The following is a 13,691-nucleotide window of genomic DNA, read 5'->3' on the forward strand; positions in this document are numbered from 1 at the left end:
GTGTGCTGTCACATCTGTCGTGCTTGGAGAGATGGCAGCTTTGATCGCGACAGGAAGTGGTTTTCTGTCAGGTCTTTAGATTCCCTTTGTGAGTCCTACCTTGTGTCATTGTATCGTTATATAGGAATATGTAATGATATAATCTGTATATGTGGTTGGTGGTGCATTGTAAACAGCCGATGTAACCTTGATATTTTGTTGCTGTATTTTTTTATATTTCAAGTAAAATAATGTTTTTTTTTCAAATGCCTTTTGATTGTCTTTTTTTAATGGGTTGTTTTGTCGCTGAGCATCCAGTAAGAGAAAAAACACTTTTTAAATACATCATATTTATTCAGAAAATTATCTGAAAACTCACTCTCTAATCATCATTAAGTGACCTCTAAGCACTCATGGTAGTTACTGCAACATTAATGTCTTGCTACTATTGAATCAAAACAATTTTTTTTTTGATTCAATGGGTGATAAATAGAGGAACAATGATGAACAGGTAACAATAAGCTGTTTTTGGTATGACATTCATGAGTGATATCTATTGCAAGCACCTAAATACCTGTTCTGAAATGAAACAATCCTATTCTTTCACAATAAAGTGCATCTTCTGTCCACATAGGCCCAACTGCCTCCTCGGTGAGGAGGATATTGCACAGTTCATATCACTAACACAAGGCCACCTGCTCACTTCAACAGCTTTCATATTCTCAAGCATTCAGTCACCGTTCTTCTGATTTTCACTTGAACTACACAAATATGTGACTTTAAAGGTGTCATTGAAATGGTTAATAGCCCATACTTAAGCTACAAACAGATCCTCCTACACACTACAACCCTCAAAAATATACAATATTGGAGATGAAGCTCACAAACTACAGACATTTATAGCAAGATGACTACTACTGTAAAAGCCCAAACTGAAGTGTTGATATTGTGGAAATTGTACTGAACCCCTTTGATGCTGTTTTATTTAAACACTGGTGATCAGTGAGAAAAGCCTTGAGGTTTGATAACTCCTGGATTTTGGTATTTAATTAATAGAAACAGATATTTGAGGTTAAAGGAAGCATCAAATCTTACACTGTGGGGGGAGGCAGAGGTTGTTTTGGCACTCAGTGTGGAAGAATAAATACTCCTGCATGCAAATTAGCTAATGATAAAGAGTTATCACTTGTCAGAAGCAGAAAATGGCAAGGAGGAGGCCAATAGTCTCAAAACCAAACACAGACCTCCACAGATTTAGCCCTTGAGCAGGATTGCTGTTGACCTGTTGGTACTTGTGATTAGTTGGTAGGATGGGTTATAATCTGACTTGGTGCATTTATGGCTTCCTGGTGATCACTGGGTACAGGAAGAGGCTGATTCAAGGCTGTCAGTCGCACTGCCCTCCACCAGATTCTATCTTCCTGGCTGCAGGACCTAGCTCCACCTTGCACACCCTCTGAGCAAACTTCAGTGAGCACAATGTCTCTCCCACGTTACTCTCCAGCGCAGAGACCTATAGTAAAAAACAAAATCAGGGTCATAACAAGGAACAACGGAGACTTACAGATGTAACTTACTGCAAATATGTCTGACTTCTGAGGTTATAAATCAATAAATTTGGATCAGTAATCTTACCTGCACCACCATGGCTGTCTTGCTGCCTTTGCCCAGGGAGTCTTGTAATAAGTATGTAAGGCGGGAGTTCCTGAAAGGGATGTGAGTCTGCCGCGCCCTCAGTGCCTGAATGACATCTCCCAGTGCCAGCAGGGAGCGGTTGATATTCTGGGCCTCCTTCAGTCTCTCTCCCTCTGCACCAGACTTCCATACCCTCTCTGAGCCCGCCAGGTCGACCAGGTTCAACTTGCCTGAGGAAAGAAAAGCAAGTTGTAATGGTGAAATGATGACAATACTAACCTCAGACCTTCCGACACTTTCTCTGATGCATGTGTGGACTGACCGGTGGTTTTGGACCCGGTGGCAAGGTCAGTGCCCTCGACAGTGATACAGAGCAGAGCATGGGAGCGGGAGCTGTGCTGGTTCATCTGAGTGCCGAAGGTGATCCTGTTCCGACGGGCTGTGGCTAAAAGCTTTACAAAAACAAAAATATGTCACATTAATGTAATGATTTATTCTTACATTGAACCATACAAATCGTTTTCAAACACTTTGGTCCAACGTTTGTCACCTTCTTGATGTGCTGAAAGCTCTTAACCTCAACGACCCTGAGGCCCGGCACATGCAGCTGTCCTGTTCCGTCTGGGTTGATTTTAATGTCCAGTTTCTCACCGTCCTTACTCAGAAGGTCTCTGAGAGACAAAAAAACCCCCAAAACACTGTCTAGTAGCACTAACTTGGAACATGCAGGATAAAAAGGTTATTCAAAGAAAGGCGCAGCCTACCTTAGCACTTCGTTGTAGATCTCCACAGAGCTGACAGTAACAGTGTAAGACCACATGTCCTTCCTCTCCTCAATCTCACTGAAGAGATGTTTCAATGCTCGCTGGTTGATGCCTGGGTTCTCCACACTGCCCTATAAATCAAAAGATACTTAGCCTGCAGTCTACATTATGGGCCAAATACCTGTACAGATATGTACAGTGCTAGAATAACTCATTTCTTCCATCACTTTATGACTGTTTAATTACTGTAGTGAGTATACCTCCATGGTGTAAGTTTTTCCAGAGCCAGTCTGTCCATAGGCAAATATGCAGACATGGTAGCCGTCGATGCAAGAGGTCACAAGAGGCTCAATCTCCTGAAAGACCTGAGAACAGCAAATGTGGGTTTAGAGTTCTTGTTACGATTCTATTTCCTTTATACATTGATCAGTCTTACTACCTCTTCCTGTGTGGCCTGTGGATGGAAGACCTTGTCCAGTTCAAAGATGCGACTCTTTCCTTTGTTCAGCACAGTGAGAGAGGACTCATTGTTGGGGTCCGTCGTCACCACCACGGACTGGCCCTCCTCGCGCTGGTCCTCCTTCAGCACAGGCTTCACACGACACAGCACGCGGATGTTGCCTGAAAGCAGAGGTCCCGGTTAACGACAAATTTTATTTTCTGCACTGAATTTGATCTCTTCTCTCTCTGCATACCTTTAAGTTCCACCAGCTGCTCATGGTACTTCCTGCGCAGTGCAACCTCTTTCCTGTATTTCTCTAGAAGATCTTTGTTGGCTTCAGACATCTCACTGATAGCTGCTGAAATCTGCCAAAAAAGGGAAGCAGTGAAAGCTGTGGGAAACACTGGGTTTGTCAGTGTGGTCAGAATTGTCTTTCTTATAAATATAGGGAAGCAAGACATGAAGTGATGTCATGCTGATTACCTGTTTTTTTGCTTCATTTATAGCTGCCCCATAAAAATCGGAGAAGTTTCGAACCTGGCTCCTCAGGCTGGCATAGTCTGTTTTCATACAGCGCAGGGTTGGGGGGAGCGCTGTCAGACGCTTTTGTAAACCTGCAAAAACAAAAACGTATGTAGAATCATGTTCAAATAAAGTTTTGACTCAATAAATGTATTTAAAGTGTTCCGTTTTCTTGTGTTCAGAAACCATAATCCTTTTATTATTCGGTGTAACTCACTGAAGAATTGGTCCTGCAGGTTCTGAAAGTGTTCTGCTGAGCAGGAGGCAGCAGCCTTCACAGCCTCCTCCTTCCTCTCCTCCAAATGACCAATCTCCTTCAACAGTTCCTCTCTCAGTTTACTGATTTCTTGCTCGTACGCTGCAATCTGTGAAAGTTTCAGCACAGCAGTTCGTCAATCTGTCAGTTTGACTGGTCCAATCTGTGCAGGATCAGCTCCGTAATGAGCTCATCTGTCAATGAAATCGATCCAGGTTGTGAATTTGCAGGAGCAAAGTGGAAACTTCCTCCTTGTGCCTTTGATTTTTCTCTGCTTTGATCATCTGTTCTCTCAACAGGGTGTGGTTTATTTACCCCTCTGGATTCTTTCAATTCTGCCTCTTTCATTTTTTTAATCAGAATTGATGGCATCAGGAGGACCATCTGGTAACTGGCGTTTGTTGCCAGTCCTCTTGCATCTCAGTGGCCAGCATCCAGCTAATAATTTGTGCAGTGAGTCATATTTAGCATTATTATGGAGAAGTATTGCCAAAATGACAAATGATGCTTCACCTTATTGCTGCCTGGAATATGTTACTTAGCTGGTAGCACAGACAGTTATTTACATCTAAAACAAAGGTCCACTAATATATTACTCCAGTATGAACTGTTTGTTTTCACTTTCAATCTGCTTTTGTAGGTGTGCACTGTGTCTGTATACATGTACTTCTGAGCAGATATGACAAGTAATAATTCACACCAGACTTGTTTAGCATCAATTCTGGCGGCTTCCCTTATTACCTTGTGCTGCAGATTACAGCTGTATTCATCTGATTTCCTGATGTGTTCCTCCAGCTGTTTGCACCGCTCATTCTGGTTGGACAGCTTTTCGGATAGATGCTCGTTCCTCTGTCTGGCTTTACTCAGCTGCTTTAATGTGGCAGGTGATTCCACCTCCACAGTCTGGGTGACATACTGAGAGAGAAGAGACATCTGATTGTTAAACACAAAAATGAAGGTGGTAATGTGCGTCAATTTCCTTCTTCCTAATAACCTTCAGTGCATTTCCAGTTGACATATCTTGATCTCAAATGCATCAAAAAGCTGATTTTAAAATTTTACTGACATCTCAAATGTCACTCTTTGCCATTCAAACCAATTTCATTTTAATATTAGAATTACCTTCACCGCCGGCTCCTTGCCTCTCTCTCTGTCCAACTCCAGCTGAAGCTCCCTCACTCTGTCCTCTCGCTTCCTCAGCTCCTCTCCTCTCCTCCATTCGCTATGTTCGCTCTGTCTCTCCAGGTGTGACAGCTGCTCAGCACGCTGTTGTAGGGACATCTCCAGCTGCTGCACCCTGCTCCGGAGGTTCTCGTTCTCCTAGCAGAGCATATAAAACAATATACATTAAAAATGTGTCTTTTGCAGTCACAAAGGGGGGGCCTTGGTAGCTTTCAGCAGTGCCCGTGTGCCTCACCTTGATGAGCATGGTGCTAGACTGGGAGGGGATGGTTGTCAGTTGCTGCAGGAGGCCTTGAGTAACAGTTAGGCTCTGTTTCAGACTCTCATTCTCCGCCGACAGACACAGCACCCGTTTCTCAGAGTCTGTGGCCCCCTGAGGACATACAGCATGAGATGAGCTCCAGAATAAGAATGAGAGATGCATCAAAACCAAAACACTTTGCCAAAAATCCCTACAAATATATCCTCATAGACAGAACATGAAGTGTTGCTTCCTAAAGTTTAATTTACAGCATGGCATTTCATTCAGTGGGTGCAGGAGTACACTGTGGCTTCTTTGCTGATAATTTGAAAAAGTGACAAACACTTGATAAATGATTAAATCAATAGTTCACAGCGCTTACGGTGGCAGTTCTCAGTCTTGACAGCTCCTCCTCGCGCTCCTCGATGCAACCCTTGAGCTCATCAATCTGTGCGAGAAATTAGAACTGTTTAAAATGTGATAGTAGACATGTTTAAGTGATATACTGTAATTATGTTTAACATTTAGAAGAATACATGTAATTGTGGGTCATAATTTGAAAATTATGACACCTGCTCTTTCCAAATACTTCTGGGCATGAAAATTATACATGTAATAATACATTCTGACACAATCATCTCTGTTTTTATTATTATTATTATTTTATGGATTTCTGGTAGAACATTTTTGGAATTAAATTGAATATGCAGCTGCCCACCTGCTGTTGGAAAGCCACTATACGAGAGTGTCTGTCTTTTTCCTTTTGCTCCAGCTGTGAGTGCAGCAGACGGAGTTCTCCTCTCAGCTTACTCCTCTCACCCTGCAGGCCATTCAGAGACTCCACCAGCCTGTGGACCCCGGCATGTGTACCTGCATCACTGCTACACTCACCTGGTGGACATAAAATACCAATCATCAGCCTCTTCATCATCAGTTGCAATATAACTGTAGTCATATTCTGCCATCTTTGGATCCATATTCATATTAGGCCACCCAGAAATAGTGCCAGCTAATATCCTTTCAACTTCCTTTGACCTGTTTTTTATATGTAGGCTTTCAGTTAAGACCAATTTCCACAGTGTGCTTAACCGCTTGCATGTGTGTGTGTAATATTAATGAACATTAAGTATGCACTTAAAGCTCTTTCACGCACCACGTAGTCACCATGCATTGCCGTGAAGTTAACATCATCATTGCCGTGTTTCCACTCTCAAGTCTCCAGGGCAACGTTACAGACCTATATGGCATCACTCCAGCTTCTCACGTGCAGCCTGGCTCCAGTGCAGAACCATGATTCACATCTATAAGATGCAACAACCTGTTAAAACTCCCTTATAGTTCAAACAGGAACGTGAGCAGCATGCCCCACAGCATTTTAATCACTTTCTTCTTTCTTAATGATTTATCAGGCTCTGTCACCTCTCATTTTCATCGCAGGGCTGCTAATTTTATCAACACACTGTATCAGGTTTGCTGTGTCACAGTGGTGCAGGAAGTGGCGGTGTTGTGGTCGTGCCAGCAAGAGCATGCACATAGAGGAGAGGCTGCAGCTGTGTATCAGGGGTGCGGATAGAAATGTGCATGCAAGAAATGTGAAAAGTCAAAGGCATTGAGAAAGGCTTTTGAATTTAAAAAAAAAAAAAAACAGCAACATGAAATGGTGCAATAAAGCTTATTTTCTTTATCTGAAAAACACAACGATAAAGATAAAAGTAAGCTTGGGATTTCTTGTTACTTTCTTGATAAATGACTACTGAAAGGAGCACCAGCCTTTCATTCAAACAGATCAAATACAGAACAGAAGATCACAACACGGTCAACTGGTAGCTGTGACAATGCATTTTGAAGAGGCACAGCAACACTTCTACACTTAAAGGACAGGTTCCCAGTTTTTTCAAGTCTGTCTTAAAACAACACTCAGGTGCCAAAATGAACATTGTTTTGCTTGCTGTAATCATTCCTTCTGTTCATACTGACCATTAGAGGATCCCTTCCAAATGCTCTTAAGTGATGAGGGACAAAATCCACAATCCTTGTTTGGTGCAAATATGTATTTAAAAGGTTATCTGGAATTAATATGAGGCTTCTGCAGTCAGAATTAGTCAAATAAAGTGGATATTTTTCACAGTTACAGGTTTTTTAGCAAAAAAAAGTCCCTCTTTGTGTCTTAATAGACAGTGTTTTCCCATTCAGCTGCAGTGGAAGGACTGTACCAAAAAGAGGGAATTTGGCACTAAAAAGACAGTAACTTTGAGAGATATTGGCTTGATTTGACTAATTTGGACAGCTGAAGCCTCATATTAGCTTAAAATAAACTTTTAAATACATCTTTGTGCAGAAGGAGGGCTGTGGAATGTATCCCCCCCATCACTTACATTGAAAGTGCATTAAGAAGGGATCTTTTAATGGCCAGTATGAACAGGAGGAATGACTACAGCAAAAACATGTGTCATTTGGGCACCTGACTATTGTTTTAGGGAAGACTTGCAAAATTGTGACCCTATCCTTTAAGACCAGCACGTTGCATTACAGTAAACGAACAAACCTAATGGCCTCACAACACTGGGACATGGACCCCGGGCTATTTTTAGTCCAACACGAGTACACGTGGCGCCTACCATGTGCCAGACCTTGTAAGTGCATTTGCGGGGAATAAAACAGCACTCTCAGCCATGTTTTATTCATAACAGCAAGCTACAGAGTCACTATCCAAGTACCAAAGACTCTTGACACATAATCTTGTATCTGTGTCCTGCGACTTATGAGTGTTAGTATGCATGAGGTCCTCCACTCAAACACACCTACACCCTGAGATGTATACAGCCTGGCTTGGTCTGGTCATCATACATATTGGTGTATATCTCTGAGGCAGCATCAGTCAGCCTAAGGACAGGAATCTGATCTGTCTACAGCTTCACAGAGTCATACACTTGTCAACATACTGTGAATATGCACAGAGACAGAATAGAGCCCTCAGGTCAGAGAACCATCTGGTCAAATCTGGGACACAGCAGACACCAACATCTTGCCTAAAGCTTTGAGGTCAGCGGCAGCTGCACAGTGTTAGTCCGGCCTCTGTGACACCACTAATGCCAGCTTGACTTACACCAAAACCCTCATAAATCTAATCAGTCTGCTCCACAGCTCATGACTTTATTCTTCTATAAAAAAAAAGGCCCCCACATGGAAAAAAAACCCCACAATGGAAAAACCACTTCACAGGAAGTGGACCACGTAATAAACTGTCTTCAAAACTGATCGCTCCCATGAAATAAGCAAAAGGATTTCCCAAACCTTAAAGGAAAACAAAAAACTTTCCCATATCTATTACATAACCCTGTGGATATACACCTATTATGACGAGCATGTTCAAGTGGCTTCCTTTATTTATTGACCTCTTAATCCATGTTCCTCTATCCATCAAATGATCTCATCCAGTCTGAAGTCTCATATAATAAATCTACCTTTACTCCTTGTACAATTTTCTGCTCCTCATTTCTGTGAGCTTTCATTAAACCAGCCTATGACCTCTATTTCTCTTTGTTTTTCATCATTCTCAAACCCACCATATGGAAATCACACCCATCCATCTTGCTCCATAATTTCCCCCTCCCCCATTACTTCTTCCCTTTCTCCTCCCCCTCTAATAACCTTCTCTTTCTCCCTCACCCTCGCTCAGTGGGCTGGGGGTCTGTTGTTGTGTGATGGCCTCCTCCAGGTTGCTGATGATGCTATTCTTGTCCCTGAGGCGCTGGCGGTAGGAGGCTCGCAGGGCCTTCATCTGGCGGCGGTGCTGGACACGGTGCCTCTTCAGCTGGACACGGTACTGGTCGGCTTGCTGCTGCAGCTGCTGGAAGTGTGAGTATTGCTCCAAAAAACTCAGCAAGTGGGACATCACCGCCACCAAGGGAGACTCTGTCAACTGTGCGGCACAGAAGCACACACACACACAAAGTTTAGTCACACTGCAGGAGCTCCTATTTGGGGAGCTTCTGATTTATGTCGCTGTTCCCGCAGTGTGTGAACAGCTCAGTCAGGGTGATGACACAGTTTTGATACCTTTCCTGTTGTTTCCAGCTGAACTTGGGAGGCTCTCCTCTTCTCAGCCTCTTGCTTGAAGGACAAAAAAGCAGCCAGAGGAGTGCATGCTGGGATGTCAGGGCCATCTTCCTTGTCTTCATCACTCATAGACATTTCATCATTGTCACTGCTACTGCCTGGATGACAACAAATGACATAAACAAAGAGTAAAGGAATGCATGAATTATGTATCAATTAGTGGGGAAAAAATCCACATTTTATCCATTGTATCATTCTTCTGTATCATACAACAGCCCTTATGTTGGACTATAAATATTCTGCAATATTATCCGAGCACTCACTTGATTCACTAAGGCGAGCATAAGCCTTTTTTCCCATTTTGAAGCTGTGGCCATCTTTCCTCCTGCTCCCTGTTTCCATGGAAACAGCTCCTGGCTCCTGAGCACAACCACATACATGAGGGTCAGACGGTAACACACACACACACACTAAATATTTACACATTGCATACATAGACATGCACACAGCTGCATACAATGACTCTCTCCATTTGGATATCCTTTATAAGTTTTTTTAGTTTTTTTAACTGTCAGACAGTATATGACGCATGCATGTTCCCCTGTAAAAAAATGTTTTTCTGACAGAGGATCCCCTGAGGCTGGACATGATGTGGCTAGACATACGTCTGAGGAAGCTCCACACGCCCCTTCCAAGGCTTCATCCTCCTCCTTCTTAAAGACAGTGTAGAAGATGTAGACTAAAAGGGAGTAGAAGGCATACATCTCCACGCTGTCCAAGAGTCCCTGTAAATGACAATTGCACTCAAAAATCACATAGATCCTCACATTACTATGACACCTGAGACTTAATGATACTCAAAGGATACATGATGATAAAACTGGGCTCGATACACATCTGCAGAGGTTCAACATTCCTTTCCTTTTTAACCATCACTCCATACAATCATGCATAATGATCTTTTTTTTTTTTTTTACCTTATCACATATCTTCTCTTCTTAGGCGATGACAATCTGACATTCCAGTCATTTGTGTTCCCCTCCCACACTCCATTTGTTTTGTCACTGATAAATCTTCCCATGCAGCTCTTTTTCTAAGAGCTACAACAGCATCCTTAAACCTTGAAGCTCCTGTGTGAATCCCTCTCTGCCGTTCTCTCTCCTCCCCTCTCTCCTCCTCCTCCTCCTCTCCACTCTGCTCCATCTACAGGCTGCAACTGCAGCGAGCATGCTCAGTGCAGTTTCCCGATCCGCTGCAGTGGTGGGGTGACAGATGCAGAATGGAGATTTGGATGCTAATACCAGCAGCCTGAGCCAGAGCTAGATGATATGTGCCAGTTCTTAGGTGCTATATATATGTACTTGCAAACATCTCAGTGTTTGCAGGTACTATAAGTGCAACAGTAGGACAGTTGAACGGAAGCCAAGAGATCTTTGGAATGTAATGAAAAGTTGCATGAGTGATTATTCTGTTAAACAATTTATTCAAGTTATGTTGACTTTCTCTTCCTTTAGAGAGCCTTATCAGTTTTATTTTACATCAACAAAAAAAGGAATAAATAAAAGTACAATATCGAAATGTGATATTTTTAAAAACGTTAAAAACAAAGACATTAACTGTATGATGAATCATGACAGAAAACACAATCGGCACAATTACAGTGATCCTTTTTTTGCACTCTAAGCTCACAGAATTATTGAATCCCTGGTCACCTGAGGTTTAACAAAGGCACTATCCCACAGACAGGCATAAAGCCACAGATCCTTGCGCGCAGACAGCAGCAAAAGTGCTGAGGCAGCTGCTCACAACTCTGAAATCCTGAGAGAGTCTGCAGTGTCCAGTGCAATTCTCTGTGAGGAATATCAATACATTACAAGGACAATCCGATGGACAAACTAAATGATAAAGATCTGGTTTAAGTGATGGTGAGAGTACAAAAAAAGGTTATTTCAGTCAACAGTGAAGCCACTAAAAACCAAGGTTATAAAAAAAAGCATTGATAAGTATCAAATGGTCATGATGATGTAAAATCAAGGCCAAGAGCTTAAACCACTGCAGACATTTTAACAGTGATACTGCAGAGGCGGCATGATGAACAAGACCCAGACTCTGAGACAGCTGGATGATTTTGGAGGACAGAACACTAAAAGTGTCAGCAGAGAGATGTGTGGAGGATACAAATGGCCTATAAGTGTGTACGGCCTGGAAATGCTCACATAGAAAGTTAAAATGCCACATTCAATAGCTTAATAAATGTCACCCATGTACTTCCAGTATGACTAAAAAGATCATTGTTGCACCACAGTGACGCAGAATATCACCGTGGGATATCAGATGTAAATTGTGGTCATGTACTTTCATGCAAATGACTGGTTTGTTGGTATCTTGGTGTCTTTTTTTAAATCTAGTACTATCATTCAAATGAAGCTTATATGATGTTCACCCAAGGTCTTGGTTTAGCAGCTACCATACAGTATATTCACATGTGGGACTTTGTAATAGCACAATACACAATTTAATTGCCTTAATGAAGGATTTTAAACGGCAGCTCCAGTTTGACTTTTCATTAACATGCTGACAAATTGACTTGATTTTGTGATATATAATAATATCATGAAAAGATATTCTGGTTGTCATGATATTCATTTTTTACATACAGCCCAGCCTTAGTTCACTGTTCATTAATAAGTTTGTATTCTGGCCTTAACCATGTTATCGTGTAGTATATGTCACCTCCAATGTAGAAACTAGTGCAGCAACCAATGATTATTTTAATTATCGATCACTTTTTTGATTATTTGTTTAGTCAATAAAACATCAGAAAATTGTGAAAAATTCCTGTCACAATTCTCTTTCCTTTAATTACTTGTTTTTTTCCAAATGACAGTCTAAGTCCCAAAGATATTTAATTTGTATAACCAGAAGAGAAAAGCTGCAAATCTTTACAATTTAGATGTTAGAACCTGCTAATGTTTGGAATTTTTTCTTGATAATTGACTTAATAAAAATTGATGTCGATCAATTTTTAACTGCCAAATCATTTCAGCTCTAGTAGGAATCACAATCAAATATAACTTAAATCTTCCTCACAAATGTCCTGAAATGTAAGTTGGGCACAAAAAATTCTACATCTGTCCAACTGACCACTTAGTAGCATTTGACACAGTGCATGAATGAACACAGATCCTGGCAGATCATACAGGTCTCTACTAGTTTACTAAATGCTTATGTTACATCTGTCAGTCAAGTCCAACAGAAACTTGTCAAGGGCCTGCGTTGAGGCCCAACAGCCTATAGACATGAACACTTTCAAAAGCCACTTGAACATTCCCTCAGTGGCAACTGGAGAGATGAGAGGGGCAAAAGTGTTTGTTCCAGCCCCCGGAGCTACAAGTAACGGTAGGCTGAGGGCCACCCCGCCCAGGGCCCCTAAAACGTTACCGGCAAACAGACACACAGTCAGGCTGCAGGACAGGGACGACAGGCCCAGACAACGAGTCAAGACTGTGAGTGCATCTGCTGAGAGCCAGTCACACAGTCCCAGTAGCAGGCAGGAGCCACACAGGAGGATATGCGCCGTGTTGCGGTCTTCGCTGAGCCACAGGAAGTGGAAGGAGACCAATGCTGGAGCCAGAACCTCGCCGGCCCACTCTGCTTCCTTCTGGAGGGAGGAGAGGAATGAGCTGGAGGGATGGAAGACGCAAAGTCCTGCAGAGAGTCCAAGGAAGAAGAGGCCTACTGAAGGAGCCCTGTGATCCTGCAGAGGGAGGTAAAAGTAGAAGCAGTCATAAAACAGCAAGCAAACATGGATTCACTGATTAATGAACTTATAATTAAAGTTACAGAGATGCCAACCATTAAGTATTCTGAACACCTATACTTATTTTACACTATGAATAAATATAAGAAGTTACTAAGGCTGCAACTATCATTTTCACTATATAAATGTCAGAAAACAATGTCAAAAACTACTTCCCAGAGCCCAAAGAGACATTTTCAAGTTGCTTTTGTTCAACCAACAGTTCAGGTGTACTATCATTTAAGAAATGAGAAGGGAGTAAATCCCAAAATTTAAGAAGTTGGAACCAGTGAATGTTTGGCATTTTTGCATGAAAAATTACTTAAAAGATGAACTTATCATCAAAATAGTTTGATAGTCTGATTAACTTTCTGTATACCGACTAGTTTAAATGACTCATGGTTTCAGCCCTAAAAGTTAAAGTTCGTAAATTACAAGATCACACATCTACATTGGCACTATACTGAATGAGTGATACCTACCTTAAAGAGTTTAGAAGAAGAGTGCAGTGCTGTGGCAGACAGAATAACATTGGAACATGATGTGATCCAGTCTGTTGCACGGGACGCCATTAAACACAATATTGGCAACAGAGAAAGTTATTTGGCTTCTAATTAATATGTCAATGAAAGTAAACTACAACTGTATCGTGTATGTCGGTGTGTATTTAATATGATCGGCAGATTGCAGAGCTAACTTTACATGGGAACAGCGGCGCGTTTGTTTTGACATGTGACACGTCCGGATATGCACCGTGCGCAGGCTCCAAAGGATACCTTCAAAATCACTCGTAAACTTTGCTACTGTACAAG

General features: G+C 41.9%; 2 protein-coding genes across 2 annotated transcripts; both read right to left on the reverse strand.

Moving 5' to 3' along the window:
* Window positions 1-355: 355 nt before the first annotated feature.
* Window positions 356-10,133, reverse strand: si:ch211-257p13.3 (kinesin-like protein KIFC3). The gene is made up of 20 exons (XM_042424368.1): window positions 10,058-10,133; window positions 9,746-9,865; window positions 9,404-9,500; window positions 9,081-9,238; window positions 8,691-8,943; window positions 5,740-5,912; window positions 5,404-5,469; window positions 5,016-5,153; window positions 4,721-4,918; window positions 4,340-4,513; window positions 3,560-3,707; window positions 3,304-3,434; window positions 3,074-3,185; window positions 2,818-2,999; window positions 2,639-2,743; window positions 2,379-2,509; window positions 2,165-2,285; window positions 1,937-2,066; window positions 1,615-1,844; window positions 356-1,492 (listed from the first exon to the last, which is right to left on the reverse strand). Exons 2-20 carry the CDS (start codon window positions 9,842-9,844, stop codon window positions 1,367-1,369), a joined length of 2,772 nt encoding a protein of 923 aa, XP_042280302.1. The 5' UTR covers window positions 9,845-9,865; window positions 10,058-10,133; the 3' UTR covers window positions 356-1,366.
* Window positions 10,134-10,549: 416 nt separating this feature from the next.
* Window positions 10,550-13,624, reverse strand: LOC121905747. Its single transcript, XM_042424245.1, has 2 exons — window positions 13,362-13,624; window positions 10,550-12,837 (listed from the first exon to the last, which is right to left on the reverse strand). Exons 1-2 carry the CDS (start codon window positions 13,449-13,451, stop codon window positions 12,298-12,300), a joined length of 630 nt encoding a protein of 209 aa, XP_042280179.1. The 5' UTR covers window positions 13,452-13,624; the 3' UTR covers window positions 10,550-12,297.
* Between the last annotated feature and the right edge of the window lie 67 nt (window positions 13,625-13,691).

This window comes from Thunnus maccoyii, chromosome 10, assembly GCF_910596095.1.
Source record: "Thunnus maccoyii chromosome 10, fThuMac1.1, whole genome shotgun sequence".
NCBI lineage: Eukaryota > Metazoa > Chordata > Actinopteri > Scombriformes > Scombridae > Thunnus > Thunnus maccoyii.

What these genes read in the sequence shown, in the direction of transcription:
- si:ch211-257p13.3 (XM_042424368.1), bottom strand. Translation starts at nt 9,844, where the DNA reads ATGTATGCCTTCTACTCCCTTTTAGTCTACATCTTCTACACTGTCTTT. An exon ending in TGCTCGCCTTAGTGAATCAA is followed by an intron (nt 9,239 to 9,403) that starts GTGAGTGCTCGG and finishes GTTGTCATCCAG; the next exon opens with GCAGTAGCAGTGACAATGAT. An exon ending in CCCCAGCCCACTGAGCGAGG is followed by an intron (nt 5,913 to 8,690) that starts GTGAGGGAGAAA and finishes TATGTCCACCAG; the next exon opens with GTGAGTGTAGCAGTGATGCA.
- LOC121905747 (XM_042424245.1), bottom strand. Translation starts at nt 13,451, where the DNA reads ATGGCGTCCCGTGCAACAGACTGGATCACATCATGTTCCAATGTTATT. An exon ending in CTTCTTCTAAACTCTTTAAG is followed by an intron (nt 12,838 to 13,361) that starts GTAGGTATCACT and finishes CTCCCTCTGCAG; the next exon opens with GATCACAGGGCTCCTTCAGT.